This window comes from Mustelus asterias, chromosome 4 (assembly GCF_964213995.1).
Source record: "Mustelus asterias chromosome 4, sMusAst1.hap1.1, whole genome shotgun sequence".
NCBI lineage: Eukaryota > Metazoa > Chordata > Chondrichthyes > Carcharhiniformes > Triakidae > Mustelus > Mustelus asterias.
In genome coordinates, this window is record NC_135804.1 from 11,759,236 (window position 1) to 11,780,497 (window position 21,262).

A 21,262-nucleotide genomic window follows, 5' to 3' on the forward strand; every position below is an offset into this window, starting at 1 on the left:
ATAAACCAGAAAGGATCATGAATGTAGCCCAGTCCATCATGCAAACCAGCCTCCCATTCACTGACTCTGTCGACACTTCCTCGGAAATGCAGCCAGCATAATTAAGGAGCTCACGCACCCCGGACATACTCTCTTCCACCTTCTTCCGTCAGGAAAAAGATACAGGGCAGAAATGACAAATACCTTTTTTCCCAGGGCAGAAATGACAACTACAAGGGAGCACAAGTAAGGGGGGAAGGTTCAGTGGAGATGTGCGGGGGAAATCTTTTACACAGAGGGTGGTGGGGGCCTGGAATGCACTGCCAAGTGAGGTGGTTGAGGCAGTTACGTTAGCCACATTTGAGACTTATCTTGATAGGCACATGAACAAACGGGAAATAGAGGGATATAAGCGGTTGGTTTAGATAGTTAAAGGTGATCGGCACATGTGAGGGTTGAAGGGCCTGTGTTGTACTGTTCTTTGTTCTTTAAAAGTCTGAAGTCATGTACCAACCGACTCAAGAACAGCTTCTTCCCTGCTGCCATCAGACTTTTGAATGGACCTACCTCGCACTAAGTTGATCTTTCCCTGCACCCTAGCTATGACTGTAACATTCTGCACTCTCTCCTTTCCTTCTCTATGAATGGTATGCTTTGTCTGTATAGCGTGCAAGAAACAATACTTTTCACTGTATCCCCATACATTTGACAATAATAAATCACATCAAATCAAATCAGAATGAGATTGCTCCTTTAACAACCGTTCACCAACGAGTCTCCCTGCAGCCCTCATATTCCCCGAGATGCAATGCCCTTTCTTTAATAAAACTGCAGTACCTTGTGGCATTTTTGAAAAAAGGGAGCCTTCATTTCCTCGCCCGAGCCTTCGTGAAGAGCCCATAAGTCATGTGAAAGTACCGCATTCACATTTATTTTTTTTCAAATAAAATTTATCAGATGGCCTCACAATCCCATTGAGCTTGAGTTATTTAATACGTATTTTAAGCACATACAATCTTCCATTTTTTTTCAAATGGCACTTAAACTTCAGAGAAATTCAGAGAGGCTGCTCTCCTCATCTGCAGAAATGAAACAAGACCTTTAAAATGACATCTCTTTAGCTCAAGCTATATTAATCTAATGGGAGCAGGCCTCTGTAAAATCTGCAAGTCACAGGGAGTCTGATAAATCTGAATGTCATTTTTGCTATTTGTAAATTGATAGAGGGCATTCTCGGTTAAATATAAGGAAAAGAAATCAGAGCAAAACACAATGTGGAACTGCTCTCAAACATCGGAACAAACTAACTGCGACACTTGGAAGTAAATCTGTTCAACCAGTTTAATCCCAGGTCTACGCTGAATTAACTGATCTCTTAGTTGTTTGTGATTTACCGAGTGGGATTCTCCGGCCGCGCTCGCCCCAAAACTGGAGAATCCCGCCCGAGGCCAATGGACCTTTGCATGGTCTGCTCCCCGCCCGCTATGATACCTGTGGTGGGCAGGACGGGAGAATTCCCCATTACTTCTTCCCTGAAAGGTGGAAGGAAGCCAGACTAGGATCTTATTCCTGTGGTTATCCAATCATCCTTTCTTTTCTTTTTTTTATTTGATTTATTATCGTCACATATATTAGTATACGGTGAAAAATATTGTTTCTTGCACGCTGTACAGACAAAGCCTACCATTCATAGAGTACATAGGGGAAAAGGAAAGGAGAGGGTGCAGAATATAGTGTTACAGGGTGTAAAGAAAGAATCATTGAATCCCTACAGTACAGTGCCATTCGGCCCATCAAGTCTGCACCGACCACAGACCGTATCCCCATAACCCCATGCATTTATCCTAGCTAGTTGCCCTGACACTGGCCAATCCACCTAACCCAGTCATCTTTGGACTGTGTGAGGAAACCCAATCAGACATAGGGAGAATGTTCAAACTGCACATAGACAGTCACCCAAGCCGGGAATCGAACCCGGGTCCCTGGCGCTGTGAGGCAGCAGTGCTAACCACTGTGCCGCCCACAAAGATCAGCTTAATATAAGGTAGGTCTATTCAAAAGTCTGGGCTGCAGGGAAAAAGCTGTTCTTGAGCTAGTTGGTAGTAAGCTCGCCATCAGGTTCCATATGGACCAGTGCAACTATTTATTAGGTCCACACATGGCCAGATACTGCAGGAGAGCAGGAATAGGAGGGTTGCTCTCCAAGATATTTGGGAGAAGGTAGATTGTCAGGTGGCGGGGGGGTGCGAGGTAGGGGAAGAAAACTACACAATGTTCTTCCAGCTTCATTTGTAAATTGTTTAACTTCAATCCCCTCATGCAGACACTTGTGTTTAAAGTAGTTATTTAATCAACATTTTACAAGGGTGCAGTCAGATTGCAATTTTCCCCAGTGTATAAAACACATCCTAAAATTACCAATGTGTGGAAACATGCAAATTCAGTGTTGACCTCTGCTCTTGAACACAGTAGACTGTTGAAAAGCTTGTATTACATTACTGTTCAATTCGCTCTTGCTGCTCCTGCCTTAACCTTTCCTAACCCTTCATGGGCAGTAGTCAGCGCGCGGACATGTCACTTGAGGGAAAAGAAAATTGTAAATTCTTCCAGAACATTCTAATTTCTTTTTCCATTTTCTCTTCTCCCTCAGTACGATTAGTGTAAATTACATTTTTTTTTGCATCTCAACTTCCCTGCTTATCAGTTTTGTGACAAGCTGATTTCCATATTAACTGCTTAATACAGTTTGCAACAAGAAAGGGCAGTGCGCACAGAGACTGTGTGACTGCGGTCGCCTGCACTTGAAGATCAAACTGGCCGGCGCTCCTCGGAACATAAATATCTGTGGGAAGTTGGAAGAATGGGCTTGTAATTTTCTTCCTCTCCTGCTCTCTCTCCTCACGTTCCTCTTGCATGTATTCACCAATTCCCTGAAGGGCTGTTGATGGGAATACTCATTACAGTTTTTAATAAAGAGCAAACCAAATGATTCAGTCAGAAAGCACTGCAATTTTAAAATTATTATCCTGCTCTTCAAATCCCTTCATGGCCTTGCCCCTCCCCCACCCCCATTCCTCCTATCTTCTCCAGCCCTACAAAACACCAAGAACTTTCCATTCCTTGCCATGGCAAAGTGGTATTATTGCTGGACTAATAAGTTTTAAAGTTTATTTATTAGTGTCACAAGCAGGCTTACATTAACACTACAATGAAGTTACTGTGAAAATCCCCTAGTCGCCATACTCCAGCACCTATTTGGGTACACTGAGGAAGAATTTAGCATGGCCAATGCACCTAACCAGCACGTCTTTCAGACTGTGGGAGGAAACCGGAGCACCTGGAGGAAATCCACGCAGACACAGGGAGAACGTGCAGACTCCGCACGGTGTCCCAAGCTGGGAATTGAACCCGTGTCCCTGTTGCTGTGAGGCAGCAGTGCTCACCACTGTGCCATCGTACCACCCTTAGTAATCCAGAGACCCAGGGTCATGCCCTATTCGCACCTGAGTTCAAATCCCACCACAGCAGATGGTGAAAATTGAATTCAATAAAAATCTGGAATTGAAAGTCTAATATTGAGCATGAAATGATTGTCATCAAAACCCATTTGGCCCACAAATGCCCTTTGGGAAGAAATTTGTCGCCCTTACTTGGCCTGGCCTATATGTGACTCCAGACCCAGAGCAATGTGGTTGACTTAATTGCCCTCAGGGATGGGCAATGATTGCTGGCCCCATCAGCAACACTAATCTCCCATGAACGAATATTAAAAAAAATCCTCCAACCTGAATCTCTTATGCCATCCCTCTTTCCTTTGTTCCAGCAGTCATAGCATCATAGAATCACAGAATCCCTACAGTGCAGAGGGAGGCCATTCAGCCCATCAAATCTGCACTGACCACAATCACACCCAGGCCCTGTTACCGTAACCCCACATATTTACCCTGCTAATCCCCCGACACTACGGGTCAATTTAGCATGGCCAATCCACCTAACCCACACATCTTTGAATTGTGGGAGGAAGCCCATGCAGACACGGGGAGAATGTGCAAACTCCACACAGACAGCAATCCAAGGCTGGAATTGTACCTGGGTCCCTGGCGCTGTGAGGCAGCAGTGTTAACCACTGTGCCACCAGGCCAGTCTTCAGCCATCTAATCCCCAGGTTTTTGCATTCCCTCCCTAAGCCTATTACTGCATTGCCCTGTTCCTCTATTCTCTTTTGAAATCTATCTCTCTAACCAACTGTTTGCTTCTTTGGCTCATTGATGTCGATCTTTGCCTCATCATGACCCTGTGAAAGGCCCTGAGACAATTTACATTAAAGGCCCAACACAAGCAAACTATTGATATTGACTCAAAGGTAATTTTGTGATTTCTGTACAATGAAGAATGCTGAAGCACACTGTCTGAGGCCCTGTAGCATCATTACCACCACTGCTGCTTTTATTGAATCATATAAGCCCAACAGTGCGGAAGGAGGCCATTCAGCCCATCGAGACTGCACCGACAACAAACCCACCTAGGTCCCATCACTGTTACCCTATGTATTTACCCTGCTAATCCCCCTGACAGTCAGGGGCAATTTGGCATGGCCAATCAACCTAACTTGCACATCTTTGGAGTGTGGGAGGAAACCTGGCTGAGCCAGCATTTATTCCCCTTGAACTGAGTTTGGTTTGCTGGGCCATTTCAGAGGGCAATTAAGAGTCAACCACATTGCTGTGGATCTGGATACCAGATTCCTGAAAGGACATTAGTGAATCAAATGGGCTTTTATGACAATCGACAATGGTCAGTATTGAACTTCTTATTCCAAATATTTAATGAAATCAAATTTCACTATCTGCTGTGGTGGGATTCGAACCTGGGTTGCTGGACCATAGTCTTGGGTGTCTGGATTACTAGTTCAGTGACAATACCACACTGCCTCCCCACAATGTAAAAGAATGTAAAATATCCCATACTATTAGGACAGAGGAGGAATTCTCCTGCTCCATATTTATCTCTCAATCAGCTGGTTATTATTTCATTGCGGCCTTTGGGAGTTTGCTGGGTACAAATTGGCTGCTGCGTTTCCTTTAGTAAAACAGATGGGATTTTGATGAGAGTGCCCCAGGAGAGCTGCATACAGTTCTGGTCTCCTTGCTTATGGAGGGATGTACTTTCTCTGGAAGGGAAGGTGATGGCCTAATGGTATTAACGCTGGACTATTAATCCAGAAACTCAGCTAATGTTCTGGGGACCCGGATCCGAATCCTGCCACGGAATTTGAATTTAATAAAGAAAATCTGGAATTAAGAATCTACTGATGACCATGAAACCACTGCAGGTTGTTGGATTCACTAATGTCCTTTAGGGAAGGAAATCTGCCGTCCTTACCTGGTCTGGCTTACATGTGACTTCAGAGTCACAGCAATGTGGTTGACTCTCAACTGCGCTCGGGCATCTAGGGATGGGGAATAAATGCTGGCCAGCCTGCAACGCCCATGTCCCACAAATGAATAAAAAAATGTTGTTCAGAGAAGGTTCACTAGGCTGATTCCTGGCAATGAAGGGGTTTTATGAGGAAAACAAGAGCAGGTTGGACAGATACTCATTGGAGTTTAGAAGAACGAGACGTGACTTTGATTGAAACTTTTAAGATTCTGAGGTAGCTTGACAGGGTAAATGCTGAGGAGATGTTTCCTCTTGTGGGGAAATCTAGAACGAGGAGGTACAGTTTAAAGATAATGGGCCTTCCTTTTAAAATGAAGATGAGGAGGAATTTCTTCTCAGAGAGGGTCATTATTGCTTTGAAAATGTTTCCACAGAAAGCATTGGAGCCATTGAATATATTTGAGGCTGAACTGGACAGATCTTTGATTGACATGGGGGGTCAAGGGTTATGGGGAGAGGCAAAAACGTGGTGTTAAGGTCACAATCAGATCAACCACAATCTTATTGAATGGCAGAGCATGGTTGGATGGTCTAACCCTGCTCCTATATCTTACGACTTAATGAAAAGAAAGCAGTTAATTGGTGGTAAAGTATATTGGAATGTGGTGATGATATGAAAAGCATCAGGTTCTTTTTTTTGCACCTCAGGAGGTGCTTTCGTTTCCCTCTGCAGCTTTGTCAAGTGGTTGCCCACCATTGGTGATAAAAATCAGGGGACCTGGATAAGATTGGAGCCCGCCTGAACAGTAGACGAGGAAGGATGGTGACCAGGCCAAAGGGCCATGGTCATGACTTTCAAATGGGCAAACTTGCCTTCCATCAGTGCTCTGATTGGCATCCGGCTTGCCTTGTAAATGAGATAAATCACTGAGCAGTTTGAAGCCAGGACAAACAGCACCACCTCTAATTTAGATAAATACTTGAGGGATTGAGCCAGAGAGAACCAGTTTGTCTTTGTACATCCTCTGAATGTAACGTCGCAATGGGAATGTTATCATTCTCAGGAACAAGACAATTCTAAATGTCCACTCCACGTTTTAATTATTAGTTTCATAAGAGAATGCATACTTATTGTGTGAGGACATATATGTTAGTCAAATGAGGGATGCATGTTAGTCACATGAGGGAATGCACGATAGTTACATGAAGAATGCATGTTAGTCACATGTGAGGATGTGTGTTTGTCACGAGTGAATTTTTTTAGTCAGGTGAGGAGATTTATACTAGACACGAGGGGCTGCATGATAGTTGCATGAGAAATGTATGTTTGTCATGTAAGGAGATGTATGTTAGCTACATGAGGGAATGTCTGTTTGCCATGTGAGAAGATATATATATGTTACATGAGGGGATTTATGTTAGGTACATGAGGGGATGTATGTTAGTTACATGAAGGGATTTATGTTAGTTACATGAGGGAATATACATTAGTCACTCACGGGATATCTGGTAAGCAGTATCACTATCTTCCTTCTTTGTGTAGCACGGATGTGTTATAAAACACCTTCTGTGCTCTTAAATAGATCCTTTGTTAGTTGATAAAATCAAAAGAAAAGGGCTTTGTGACAATTTTAAATCATGATCACCACACTTTCCCATTGTTAGTCATTGTGAGTGCATGAGGAGGTTGGTACAAACATTATTGATGTCTTCTCTCACTCCCACTGTTACTCATTGTGACAGGGTGAGGGGACGTGTTACACATTTAATTCTCAACTCCGGAGTTAGGGAAGTCCCCTTTTAAGAGAATCTTTTTCTTTTTATAGAAAGGGGAAATCCTGATGAACCATAGGCCACTGTTTCAAGGCAAATATATGGATATCTCACTTAATGTACCTCATGAACAAGTGAGGTTAAAATTGCCTTTGTAAAGGGTGACACAGCAAGTTTGTCCATTGATTAGCTGAGCCACACACACCAGGAATGCTCCTGAAATGTGTTCAATCATCAAATGTCAGCTCAGGCCCATAAACATTGTATTTTACATGTATTATATTACAACAGTGATTACATTTCAGTATCTCATTGGCTGTAGAGTTCTGTGGGACGTCCTGAGGTTGTGAAAGGCACTATATAAATGTAAATTGCTTCTTATAGCAATACACCAGCTCCAGCTGCATTTATTCTTTATCACCCTCGGTAACCTGCTCTGCTAGATTTACTCCCACAAGGGAATATTCAAATGTTCACCACTTACTCCTGTCTTGGTAGTCTGGCCAGAGAAATCACCCTCTGAAGAGATTAATTTGTCCACTCTCTGTGTTTGATGAATCTTGATTCTGGAGATGAACATCGAAGACGGGTTGATTTTTCAGCCCGCACCCTTACCCCCCACCCTCCTGACCACTTCCCTGCAGCGGGTTTCCTGGCCGCAGGATGGGTGAGCCATGCAAAACACCTTAGGCATTGGCGGGACTGGAAAATCCCACTGGCAGCCAATGGAGTGCTAGCTCTGCCGTCAGAAAACATGCTGGGTGGGGGGAGGGATGTTGGGGAATTCCTGCCCTAAGTGTGGTCTAAGCAAGGTTCGATACAGGTTTAACAAAACCTCTCTGCTTTTCAATTCTACTCTCCAGAAATAAAGCTGAGCGCTTAGTTTGCTTTCTTTATGGGCTGTGATGCAGATTATAGGGATTAGTGCGTTTGGACCCCAAGATTCCTTTGCTCCTCGACCCCATCTAGAGTTGCACTAAGTAATATGACATAGGGTTGTCTGGATTAGAAACGCCAGCTCTTTTCTCTCCTTACAGATGCTGCCAACCTGCTGAGATTTTCCAGCATTTTCTCTTTTGGTTTAAGATTCCAGCATTCGCAGTAATTTGCTTTTAAGTAATATGTGACCTCCCTATTCGACCTACTACAGAGTGGCACAGTGGTGAGCACTACTGCCTCACAGCACCAGGGGCCTGGGTTCAATTCCTGGTTTGGATCACTGTCTGTGCGGAGCCTGCATGTTCTCCCCATGTCTGTGTTGGTTTCCTCTGGGTGCTCCATTTTCCTCCCACAATCCAAAAGATGTGTTGGTTAGGCGCAATGGCCATGGTAAATTCTCCCTCAGTGTGCCCGAACAGGCGCCGGAGTGTGGTGACGAGGGGATTTTCACAGTAACTTCATTGCAGTGTTAAGCTAAGCTTATTTGTTGACACCGACAAACTTAAAAAACAATGTATTACCTCACCTCTTATCAGTGTTGGACTTCATTTGCCAATTATTTACCCATTCTACAAGTCCACCTCAGAATTGATGATCCCCTCATCTCCAGTCCTCCATTTTGGTGTCATCTGCAAATTCAGAAATTTCCTGGGACAGGGAGATACAAATAGAGATTCGACCTTCCCTGCTCCCGATTGTTTGGCAATGACTCCCGCTGAGAAACACATGCGTGCAGACATTAAATCAGTTCAGGCTCAGGATCTCGTGCCCTCCGAGGGTTAAGTGAGCAGTTAATACTCGCTGTCTGGGCTCCTACTTGAGCGAGGCACCAGATGCCTTCTGGCCCCTGTGGAACCTGACTTCAATAAAGGGCCACCATCTCGAGGAGATACAATACAGAGAAGAAAGGAAAAGAAAATATTTCTATTCACGGTGAAGTTTAAAGACACCGGAATTATAAACATTCCAAAATTTTGAAAGAATCAGACCAAATTTTGAGTTAAGTTTAAGTATTAGTGTCACAAGTAGGCTTACATTAACACTACAATGAAGTTACTGTGAAAATCCTCTAGTCGTCACACTCCAGCGCCTGTTCGGGTACACTGAGGGAGAATTTAGCATGGCCAATGCACCTAATCAGTACGTCTTTCTGACAGTGGGAGGAAACTGGAGCATCCGGAGGAAACCCACGCAGACACGGGAAGAATGTGATTTGATTTGATTTATTATTGCCGCATGTATTAACATACAATGAAAAGTTTTGTTTCTTGCGCGCTATACAGACAAAACATACCATTCATAGAGAAGGAAACGAGAGAGTGCAGAATGCAGTGTTACAGTCATAGCTGGGGTGTAGAGAAAGATCAACTTAATGCAAGGTAGGTGCATTCAAATTCTGACAGCAGCAGGGAAGAAGCTGTTCTTGTGTCGGTTGGTAAGTGACCTCAGACCTTTGTATCTTTTTCCCAACGGAAGAAGGTGGAAGAGAGAATGTCCGGGGTGCGTGAGGTCCTTAATTATACTGGCTGCTTTGCTGAGGCAGCTGGAAGTGTAGACAGAGTCAATGGATGGGAGGCTGGTTTGTGTGACAGTCCCACGCCGGGAGTCGAACCCAGGTTGCTGGCGCTGTGAGGCAGCAGTGCGAACAGCTGTGCCACCGTGCCGCCCACAAGGGGAAAGTCTGACAAATGTTGTTAGCGATTGGGACCACTGCCCTATACAGGGGAGGCCTTCAATGCTGAAGGAGGCTTTACGAGTAAGCTGTGGCTAACCTGAGGTGATTGCAGCTTCTCCACTGCCAGTTCTCCTTTAGTGTGCTGAGTTTGAGTTGAGCGCGGGTAAAATTTATCAGTGTGGACAGAGCCATTAGCAGTAACTGAGGGAATAATGTCTAAGCCAGGCAGCCCTGTAAGATGCCCAAATCACTTGAAATGGCGACAGAAGCTTGGCTCCAGGGACTATACATAAGACCATAAGACCATAAGACATAGGAGCGGAAGTAAGGCCATTCGGCCCATCGAGTCCACTCCACCATTCAATCATGGTTGATTTCAACTCCATTTACCCGCTCTCTCCCCATAGCCCTTAATTCCCCATAGCCCTTAATATACAGCGAATGAAGCATCATTTATCCTGCCTACACAAAAGAGTGCCATTTGGTTACCCCATTACAAAAATAGGCTGTAAACAAGGGCCTATACAATGGCTTGAATTTGGCATCCAAGCCATCTTCACAATTTGCCTGCAGAGAGATACTGTGCTTTCATCTGCAACTGCCAAAAAAAAGTATTTTCCAAACCAATCCCTTGCTCTAGGGAGGCCAAAGTGTAATGAGTCACTCCGCCTCATGGGAGGAAGATCGGGAGAATTATTTTTTCTGCAGCGAGTAATTACAATCTAGAAATAACTGCCTGAAAGAGCGGTGGAAGAAGATCCACCAATAATTTTTTAAAAGGAAATTGGATATATTCTTCTCAGGGAAAAAATGCAGCAGCTCAAGGAGGTTGTTCAGCACCACCTTCCCATGGGGAATTAGTGATGAGTTATAAATATTGGCCTTGCCAGCAGGGCTCAAATCCCATGAACTGTAAGGATGAAGTAGTTGAATGGGATTAACTGGGGAGCTTTTTTCAAAGAGCTGGCACAAGTATAATGGGCCAAATGGCCTCCTCCTGTGTGGTAAGATCCTATCATGTCAGACCCACATAGCAAAATTCATCTTTCCCCAAGTACCAGCCTCCCATCCATTGATTCTGTCTACACGTTCTGCTGCCTTGGAAAAGCAGCCAGCACAATCAAGGACCCCATGTACCTCGAACATACTCTTCCATCAGGAAAAAGATACAAAGTCCTGTGATCACGGACCAACCGACCCAAGAACAGCTTCTTCCCTGTCCCTGTAGGTCCCTGAATGGACCGACCTTACATTACGTTGATCTTTCTCTACACCCTAGCTATGACTGTAACACTACATTCTGCACTCTCTCCTTTCCTTCTCTATGTACAGTATGCTTTGTCTGTATAGCGCGCAAGAAACAATACCTTTCACTATATACTAATACATGTGGCAATAATAAATCAAATCAAAGAAATTACAGAGACAAACCATTCGACCCTACCAGTCCATGTTGGTTTTCATCCTCCACAAGGGTAGTACATATTAACCCACACGTCCACCATATTCCCACATCCTTTAACTTCCTTTTCCTTCAACCATCTATTAAAACTATTTTTCACTCTTGATATGATCCCTGCTTTAATCACTTGGCATACTCAGGTCAAAATTGCAAGATTTCACCTCTTGCAGTGGTTCAGGAGGGCTGTTCAAATTACCGTCATTTTCTTCAGCATGTTTTTATGTCAAAAAATATAAAATTACTCAGAAATTGACACCAAAGAAAGTAGCAAGTGGTTCAGTATAGTTTTCTTTAAATCATTTTCAGATATCAACAAATATTGTCGAACCAGGGAAAAAATATTGAGATTTATTATGTTACCCAATTGAACTGGTTCATTGGAAGATTTTCACCGGAATCCGATACCACTCCGCCCACCCGCCTGCCACGGAATCGGAGTAAGCGAGGGGCAGACAGAGATGTCTGCTGACCTTGGATGGGAATTTCTGGCCTCGCTCAAGCAGAGGCCATAAAATCCAGCCCTTTATGTTTGCGGTGACACAAACGCAATTGAGACTCCTTAGGCAGCACCTTACAAACCCACGAACACTACCATCTAGAAGGACAAGGGCAGCAGACAACACCTGGGGTTCCCCTTTAAGTCATTCACCACCCAGACTTGGAAATATATCGCTGTTCCTCCACTGTCGCTGGGTCAAAATCCTGGAACTTCCTCCCTAACAGCACCGTGGATGTACCTACTCTAAAGGGACTGCAGCCATTCAAGAAGGCGGCTCATCACCACCTCCTCAAGGGCAACTGGGGGATGGGCAAAAAATTGCTGGGCTTGCTAGCGATGCCCATATCCCATGGATGAACCTTTAACAAACCCTGATAGGCTCCAGGAGGGATGCTCTACCTTCTGTTTTTATTCCTGCCTTTCTGCTGCTGAGTGCTTTTTCATTGTTGTTGCTGTTGTTAAACAACAAGCGTGGATAATGCACAGCGGGCAGGGCTGCTTGCAGGAGATACAGAACACAATGGTAAGAGCATTCCACACTAACCTGAACAGTATAGGCTGAAACAGCTCCAAGTTAATGATTGCAATTCTACTAATGTCAATTCAGCCTCTCACACCGTCAGCCTCAAATATTCCAAGCTAAATTAACCTCTTCCATCAACATACATCAGAACATAACTATTAAACCAAATATATTCCATCTAAAATAGCAACTGATATAGAACAGAGTGTAATGGTGATGATGTTAAGAATAATTCTTTGTAATTCTTTGTTTCGTGTAATGGACTTTGATGAAGCATTTATTGCGCATCAAGAACATTTATGGGGGTGGAATCTTCTCATCTCAGAAGATTCTTGGGTACTGGGACCACTTGAGGGTCCTGGCCCCACTGGTGCGCAAGCCCCACTCTCCTGTGTCATCTTCCCAGTAGCCAGTGTTGGACAGACGCTGCCATTTGTTGGACAGTGTTGGACAGACACTGACAGGACAAGAACACTCGGAGGCAGGATCAGGTCAGGGAGCTGCCCCAGTGAAAGATTTCCTCATTTTACCCCTGGTCTACAAAACTGTCTCTCGGACTATCCATTATTCTGCCAGGCTTCTCTGAAGAAGCTTTTCTAATTTGTTCATGCGATGTGGGCATCGCTGGCTGGGCCAGCATTTATTGCCCATCCCTGAGGGCATTTAAGAATCAACCACATTTCTGTGGCTCTGGAGTCACATGTAAGCCCTTCCCTGAAGGGACATGAGTGAACCAGATGGGTTTTTACGACAATTGACAATGGTTTTGTGGTCATCAGTAGCCTTTTAATTCCAGATTTTTATTGAATTCAAATTTCACTGCCTGCCGTGGTGTGATTCGAGCCTAGGTCCCCAGAGAGTTACCCTGGGTCTCTGGACTACTAGTCCAGTGATAATTCCACTGTGCCACCACCTCCCCTGGTCTTCTCAGAAGCAAGAGAGTGGAAGGCTTTTGCCTAAACCTCAGCTATCTGACTAAAGCGACGAGTCTTAAGTCTAAAGCTTGCTTTATCTTTTCAATCGAGAAGCAAAGACCCACAGTGCTAGACTAAAGCGAGAGTGCAAAGGTGAGGACAAGCTAAATCTACAAGCAATGGTCTGTGGGATCAAAAGCTGTCTAATGTAGGACAGAAACATCAGACATCATCAGTGAAAGCAGAAAATGTCTCAAGGCTTCGTCTTGTGATGTTCCCGAGGGGAGCAATTTTAAATTTACCTTCGTAGATTAACTCTTGAACTTGTAAAAGCTCCTTTCAACACTTTTGATTTGCCTGAGGAGTTTTCAAAGGTAATCATAAATTACCTTTCAACAAGCCATCCAGATCAATGGCCTTTTCACTTCAAAGCTAATCAGCATGAGCACAGCCCCACGATCAGAGAGCTGAACGTATAAACTAGCCTGACAGTTTGGTGTAGCTCTTCCTCACTGAGGGAGTGCTGCACGGTTGGAGGTGCCGTCTTTCTGATGAAAGGTTAGATTGAGGTCCTGTCTTCCCTAGGGCGGCATGGTGGCACACAGGTTAGCACTGCTGCCTCACAGCTCCAGGGACCTGGGTTCTATTCCCGGCTTGGTTCACTGTCTGTGTGGGGTTTGCACATTCTCCCCGTGTCTGTGTGGGTTTCCTCCGGGTGCTCCGGTTTCCTCCCACAGTCCAAAGATGTGAGGGTTAGGTGGATTGGCCATGCTAAATTGCCCCTTAATGTCCCAGATGTGTAGGTTAGAGGTATTAGCAGGATAAATGTGTTGGGTTGCGGGGATAGGGCCTGGGGTGGGGTTGTTATTGGTGTAGACTCGATGGGCTGAATGGCCTCCTTCTGCACTGTAGGATTTCTGTGATTTCTAAGATAAGGGCAAATTACTGCGGATGCTAGAATCTGAAACAAAAACAGAAAATGCTGAAAATCTCAGCAGGTCTGACAGCATCTGTGCTTCATCCGGTGATGAAGGAGCAGCTCTCCAAAAGCTCGTGATTCCAAATAAACCTGTTGGACTTTAATCTGATGTTGTGAGACCTCTTACTGGAAATATCTCACCATTCCTTCATTGTCATTCCTCCCTAACAGCACTGTGGATGTATCTACACCACATGGACTGCAATGGTTCAAGAAGGCAGCTCACCACCACCTTCTCGAGAGCAATTAGGGGTGGGCATTAAACGTTGCCCTTGCCATTGATGCAAACAGCCCAAGCATGAATAAAAACACATACCATGAATTATTCTGAAGTACAGTAACTCAAGAATGAACTAGTGGCACAGAATCAGATAAGTGGTTCTGACCTAATCACCATTACAGAGATATGGTTATATGGTGACCCAAGGTTGGGGAATAAATATTCCAAGGTACACTATATTTTAAAAAGACGGAGAGAATGGCAAAGGAGGAGGGGATGATAAAGGATAACATTGGGGATAACGCAATGAGGAAGGATAATAGTTCAGAAGATTTTCTATTAGAATCAGTATGAGTGGCGATTAGGAATAGCAAAAGTCAGAAAGCATTGGTGAGCATAGTTTATAGGCTTCTAACAGTGTTTCTTTATTCTTTCATGGAATGTGGGCATTGCTGGCTGGGGCGGCATTTATTGCCCATCCATAATTGCTCTTGAGGGGGCATTGAAGAATCTACCACATTGTTGTGAATCTGGAGCCACATGTAGATCAGACCAGGCAAGGACAACAGATTTCCTTCCCTGAAGGACATTAGTGAACCAGTTGGGTTTCTGCAACAATTGACAATGGTTTCATGGTCATCAGTAGACTTTTTTAAAATTCCAGATTTTCATTTAATTCAAACTTCACCATCTGCCATGGTGGGTATTGAACCTAAATTCAATAATAATTCTATTCTATTCTATGAAATATTATTGTCACATGTATTGGGATACAGTGAAAAGTTTTGTTCTTTGCGCACTATACAGACAAAGCACACCATTCATAGAGTATGAAGGGGAGAAGGAAAGGAGAGGGTGCAGCATGTAGTGTTACAGCCATAGCTGGAGTGTAGAGAAAGATCAGCTTAATGCAAGGTTGGTCCATTCAAAAGTCTGATGGCAGCAGGGAAGAAGATGTTCTCGAGTCGGTTGATAAGATTATATTAAATGGGTGGACCAGGCTCAACCGACCATATGGTCTATTCCTGCAGCTATCTTGTGTGCTTGTAGTTTTGTGCACAGCAAGGTCCCGTAGGAAATGACAAGTTGAATTACAAATTTATCTGGGAGGATCAGGAGGAAGGGCAGAGCAATGGGGAAATGTTTTTTGCAGGGTAAGATGTGTGTGTGTGTGTGTATAAACCAAGGACTAGGGGAGTGGGACAGTGATCTGCAAATTCTGACTCTTACCGACTATGTTCCTGAGACAATGGGGCCTGTCTATCCCTTTCAGACCACTGCAGATTAGTGCTGTGAATCGCAGTAAAAATCCAGCCTTGCTCCTGCAGCTTTTATAAAAAATTTGCTATGCCTTCAAATCTGAACTACCCGTTTAATCAATCACTTCATCCCATGTATGTCGCAGAGATCAGAATGGCTGGCACTTTATGCTAGAATAAAAGATGGTTTAACTTCAAATTTATGGTTAGGGATTAATTCCTTTTTTAATTTATTGCAACTGTGTGTTGCTTTCTCTGCCGGAGCCTGGCTGGGAGGTTGCTCATCCAACGTCCCACAGTTATTTCCACAGCATTGAGCATTTTGAAAGGGAATTGGTGTGAGCTTAGATCTGAGGGGAAATTCATGTATCTTACCCCTCATTCATCCTGGAGTTCAACACCCAAAATCACTGCTCAATGTTTGTCCCTCACTCATCTCTTTGGGTTGGGGGAAATCTCGAGTACAAATGACAGGCAACATAGGGATCTGAACCCAATGCTATTTAACTGTGTACGATGAAGCAGGTCATCTTTCCTTTGGATAGATGCAGCACCAGTGACCTGACAACTAAGCTCAGACTGATGTCTTCCCCATGATCTAACCCACACCGGGTATCCATTCACTAATCACCCCTAAATTTGCTGGCCTAAATTTGATATGATTTGTTATTGTCACATCTATTGGTGTACAGTGAAAAGTATTGGTTCTTGCACGCTATACATACAAAGCATACCGTTCATAGAGAAGGAAAGGATACGGTGCAGAATTTAATGTTACAGTCATAGCTAGGGTGTCGAGAAATATCAACTTGATATAAGGTAGGCCCATTCAAAAGTCTGATGGCAGCAGGGAAGAAGCTGTTCTTGAGTCGGTTGGTTCATGACCTCAGACTTTTGTATCTTGTTCCCAAGGGGAGAAGGTGGGAGAAAGAATGTCCGGGGTGCATGGGGTCCTTGATTATGCTGGCTGCTCTTCTGAGGCAGTGGGAAGTATAGACAGAGTCAATGGATGGGAGGTTGGCTTGCGTAATGGACTGGGCTTCGTTCACAAGCCTTTGTAGTTTCTTGCGGTCTTGGGCAGAGCGGGAGTCATACTGAACTGTTATACAACCAGAAAGAATGGTTCCTATGATGCATCAGTAAAAGTTGGAGAGAGTCGTGGCAGACATGCCAAATTTCCTTAGCTTCCTGGTCCGGCAATGCTTTGATATTTCTCATCCTTGTTTTTAAATCACCCATGGCCTTGCCATTTCTCTACCACCTCCAGCTCTGCAATCCTCCAAGGTAATGACACTCTTCCAATTCTGGCCTCGTGGACTTCCCAATTTTCAATGAGCCACCACTGGCAGCCGTGCCTTGACCCCAAATTCTGGAATATCCTTCCTAAACCTTTCTGCTCCTTCCTGTTCCATTAAGACTTTTCTCAAAACTTACCACTTTGGCCAAGCTTTTGGTCACCTGTCTTAACATGTCCTTTTGTGAGGTACTACTTTGATCAAATTTTCTTTGATAAAAGTAGTTTCTGGGGGAAAGGAAATTATGATGCGATTAGGAGAGATTTAGGATGCATAGGTTGGGGAAGGAAACTGCAGGGGATGGACACAATTGAAATGTGGAGCTTGTTCAAAGAACAGCTATTGGGTGTCCTTGATAAGTATGTACCTGTCAGGCAGGGAGGAAATGGTCGAGTAAGGGAACCGTGATTTACTAAAGAAGTTGAATCTCTTGTGAAGAGGAAGAAGGAGACTTATGTAAAGATGAGACATGAAGGCTCAGTTAGGGCGCTTGAGAGTTACAAATTAGCCAGGAAGGACCTAAAGAGAGAGTTAAGAAGAGCCAGGAGGGGACATGAGAAGTCTTTGGCAGGTAGGATCTTGGTGTCCATGTGCATAGATCCCTGAAAGTTGGCACCCAGGTTGATAGGGTTGTTAAGAAGGCGTATGGAGTGTTAGCTTTTATTGGTAGAGGGATTGAGTTTCGGAGCCAGGAGGTCATGTTGCAGCTGTACAAAACTCTGGTGCGGCCACACTTGGAGTATTGCGTACAGTTCTGGTCACCGCATTATAGGAAGGATGTGGAAGCATTGGAAAGGGTGCAGAGGAGATTTACCAGGATGTTGCCAGGTATGGTGGGAAGGTCTTATGAGGAAAGGCTGAGGGACTTGAGGTTGTTTTCGTTAGAGAGAAGAAGGTCAAGAGATGACTTAATAGAGGCATACAAGATGATCAGAGGGTTAGATAGGGTGGATAGTGAGAGCCTTTTTCCTCAGATGGTGATAGCTAGCACGAGGGGACATAGCTTTCAATTGAGGGGTGATAGATATAGGACAGATGTCAGAGGTAGGTTCTTCACTCAGAGAGTGGTAAGGGCGTGGAATGCCCTGCCTGCAGCAGTAGTGGACTCGCCAACATTAAGGGCATTTAAATGGTCATTGGATAAACATATGGATGATATTGGAATAGTGTAGGTTAGATGGGCTTTAGATTGGTTTCACAGGTCGGCGCAACATCGAGGGCCGAAGGGCCTGTACTGCGCTGTAATGTTCTAAGGTCGGTTCTAAAACTCTTGTGAAGCACCTTCGGGCATTTTACTTCTTTGAAAGTGGTACACAAAGGCAAGATGCTGTTCCCACCTGGTGAAACTTTTGAATCTGGGTCTCTTTCCTTGGCCTAATCTATTGTGCATCAGCTGAGCATTCGACTCTCATATTTTTTGGTACAAGGCAAAATGTTTTATAAGCTCAAGGGCCAGTTTCTAGTTCTGTGTCATTTATTAAAGCATTGAAGTGAGGACGAAGATGCCTTTGGACCCAAATTTTGCAAAATAAAATATGTAGAATCACAGAATCCCTACAGGGCACAAGGTCTACACCATCGAGCCTGCACCGACCACAATCCCACCCAGGCCCTATCCCCGTAACCCCACATATTTACCCTGCTAATCCCCTGACACTAGGGTCAATTTAGCATGGCCAATCTACCTAACCCACACGTCTTTGGAGCATATGTAAGATTCAGAAAATGGTTGCCAATTCTTTGGAGCAATCAGGAGCTCTGTGGGGCGAGGGAAAACAAGAACAAGAAAAGAAAACTTTGGATAGCAGTGTCCTAAACTATTCACAATGTATGAGAGTATAGGGCTAATATCTGTACTAAACGATAAAAAGTACAACATTATCTTCTGCTTTTCGCAGGCTTAACACAGCAAATGATGTCAATGCAGCAGCAAAGAATGGACAATACAACCTGAAAGAGGCTAAACAAATGCTCGGTTACAGGTAAGGTCAAATCTTATAATATTGCCTCCTTCAACTTGCTCTTCTGCTGTTTAAGCTTGCACTGGAAGAATGCTCAGTTGGTTGGAGTGAGGGGCTATTGCTGGGACCATGCTGAGGATCATTCATGCACTGGCTTGAGGAGCAATAGCCAAAACAGACAATTCAAACCACGTGGGTTATCGCATTACTCCCCGGCCCTGTTTTCACTACCGGCTTTCCAAATTCTCACATTCTGCCCACGACAATGCCCTCCGGTGTTGGGACTGGAACATCTCAGCCATATACTTTCATCAGTGACCAGTGGGTAGTGATCAAAGTGGCAATCTAGGCTTCCTTGCTCTGCACCCTTCCTTACTTTAAAGTTTATTTATTCATCACAAGTACGCTTACATTAACACTGCAATGAAGTTACTGTGAAAATCCCCTCGTCGCCACACTCCGGCGCCTGTTCGGTTACACTGATGGAGAATTTAGCATGGCCAATGCACCTAACCAGTATGTCTTTCAGACTGTGGGAGGAAACTGGAGCATCCAGAGGAAACCCACGCAGACACGGGGAGAATGTGCAGACTCCGCGCAGTCACCCAAGCCGGGAATCGAACCCGGGTCCCTGGCACTGTGAGGCAGCAGTGCCACCCCTACTTTCCATGTAAAGGGGATAGAGCAAGTTCCTACTTAAAGCATTCGCTAAACCCCTGTGACAGTGTCATTATTTTGATATAATTTCCTCACCTCTTTGAAGCTTCCCAATTTGGCTACAGCTCCATGTCATATCTGTATAGATATACCTCTAGATATATCTATATATTATTTATATATATGTAAAGATATAGATGATATATTCCACAATACTGAAATGGCATTATTGATGCATCAGTGCTGCCGGGTTATTCAACCATGAAGATCGTCACCTGAGGTCAGGTACCAACCGACTCAAGAACAACTTCTTCCCTGCTGACATCAGACCTTTGAATGGACCTACCATATATTAAGCTGATCTTTCTCTACACCCTATCGGTAACTGCAAAACTATATTCTGCACCTTCTCCTTTCCTTCCCCCCATGTACTCTATGAATGGTATGTTTTGTCTGTATATTACGCAAGTAACAATGATAGCATGCAAGTAACAATGCTTTTCACTGTATCCCAATACATGTGACAATAATAAACCAAATCAATCTAAACTCGACTCTGGTCTCACCCAGCCTCCATCTGCACCCTCAAAGGAGATTGTTATAGTGGTTAAGAAAGGAAACTATGGCTGGTTTTCCCTTCCGTTACTCAAGGACACTAATCCTTATATCGAAAAGTGGAAAGGTTACAGCGCAGGAGGCCATTCAGCCCGTTATGTCCGCGCTGGCTCTCTGCAAAATCAACTCTGCTCTGTCGCATTCGCCCACTCTCCCCCGTAGCCGTACAAGATTTTACTTTTTTTTAAATCTTACGGTACTTATCCAATTCCCTTTTGAAAGCCACAATTGAATCATTTCTTCCAGCGTTCTCAGGCAGCGCATTCCGGATCCTGACTATTCTCCTCACTAAAATGTTTTTTGAGCATCAAACGATAAGGTTAATATAAGTGTCCTATTAAATTAGGCCCATCCATATAGCATCATAAGATTCAAATTAGCAGGACTAGTCAGTCAATCAAGTTATGGAGCCCCAATTCTGTCTCCATTTCAGTGGCTCCATCTCGGAGTTGCACTGTTCAATTTTAACCGTGCTGTAGGCTTTCAATTTGGCTTCCTCTATTATCTCTTGTTATCCTTTGACACGTTACCCAATTACCATCTACAACCCTGTAATCGGCAGACACTCATTTGCGTTTAAACTTACAACCTATTTTGATGAATATCACTCTTCAAAATTAAATAATTTGTACATTTAAATAGGTTTGCGACATACGCCACTTTTGTCTAATCATAAATCTCACTCCTAGTATTCCCCTGACATTAGAACATTGAGATATATTTAGAGCAAAACAGGATAAACAGAATCACAGCACATTGCTATTTTCATTGCGCGATATTTCTGCTTCAGAATTGCAAAATAATTCCTTTACTGTGGCCTCCTGTGGCTTTGTATAATACAATAGCCTCTCACTGGCTCTAATCAGTGTCATTTTGCTTTTAACGGTTAGCAGTGGCTTTCGGTTTATTGGTATTTTATCGAAAATATTTAAAGCCGCTCGAGTGACTGTAGAGTTGGAATTCCATCGAGGAGTTTAAAGGATCTTTATTAAGTAAACGGTAAACTCTTGGTTTATGGTATAACCTATACCTCTCAATTAACTCCTGGCTTCATTTGCCTTGCTTTGGGGCAGGAGAAAATGCCAATATATTCCTTTCCCCTTTGTGAAGCATTCTTCCACTTTTCCAGAAGG

The 21,262-nt window shown here is 44.0% G+C and overlaps 1 protein-coding gene across 3 annotated transcripts in view; it reads left to right on the forward strand.

Annotated features, from left to right (window-relative positions):
* Positions 1 to 21,262, forward strand: part of mafa (MAF bZIP transcription factor a) — a 540,876-nt gene that overhangs the window by 513,728 nt on the left and 5,886 nt on the right. For 2 of the 3 annotated variants that reach the window (XR_013497596.1, XM_078210558.1), the window contains one exon: positions 18,795 to 18,878. Coding sequence is in view for 2 of the 3 variants with exons in the window: in XM_078210558.1 (XP_078066684.1) it covers positions 18,795 to 18,878 (84 nt within the window). In the remaining variant the exon portion in view is untranslated. Of the gene's footprint in view, positions 1 to 18,794; positions 18,879 to 19,755; positions 19,896 to 21,262 lie in introns of all 3 variants that reach the window. The other variant, XM_078210557.1, reaches the window with a different exon arrangement.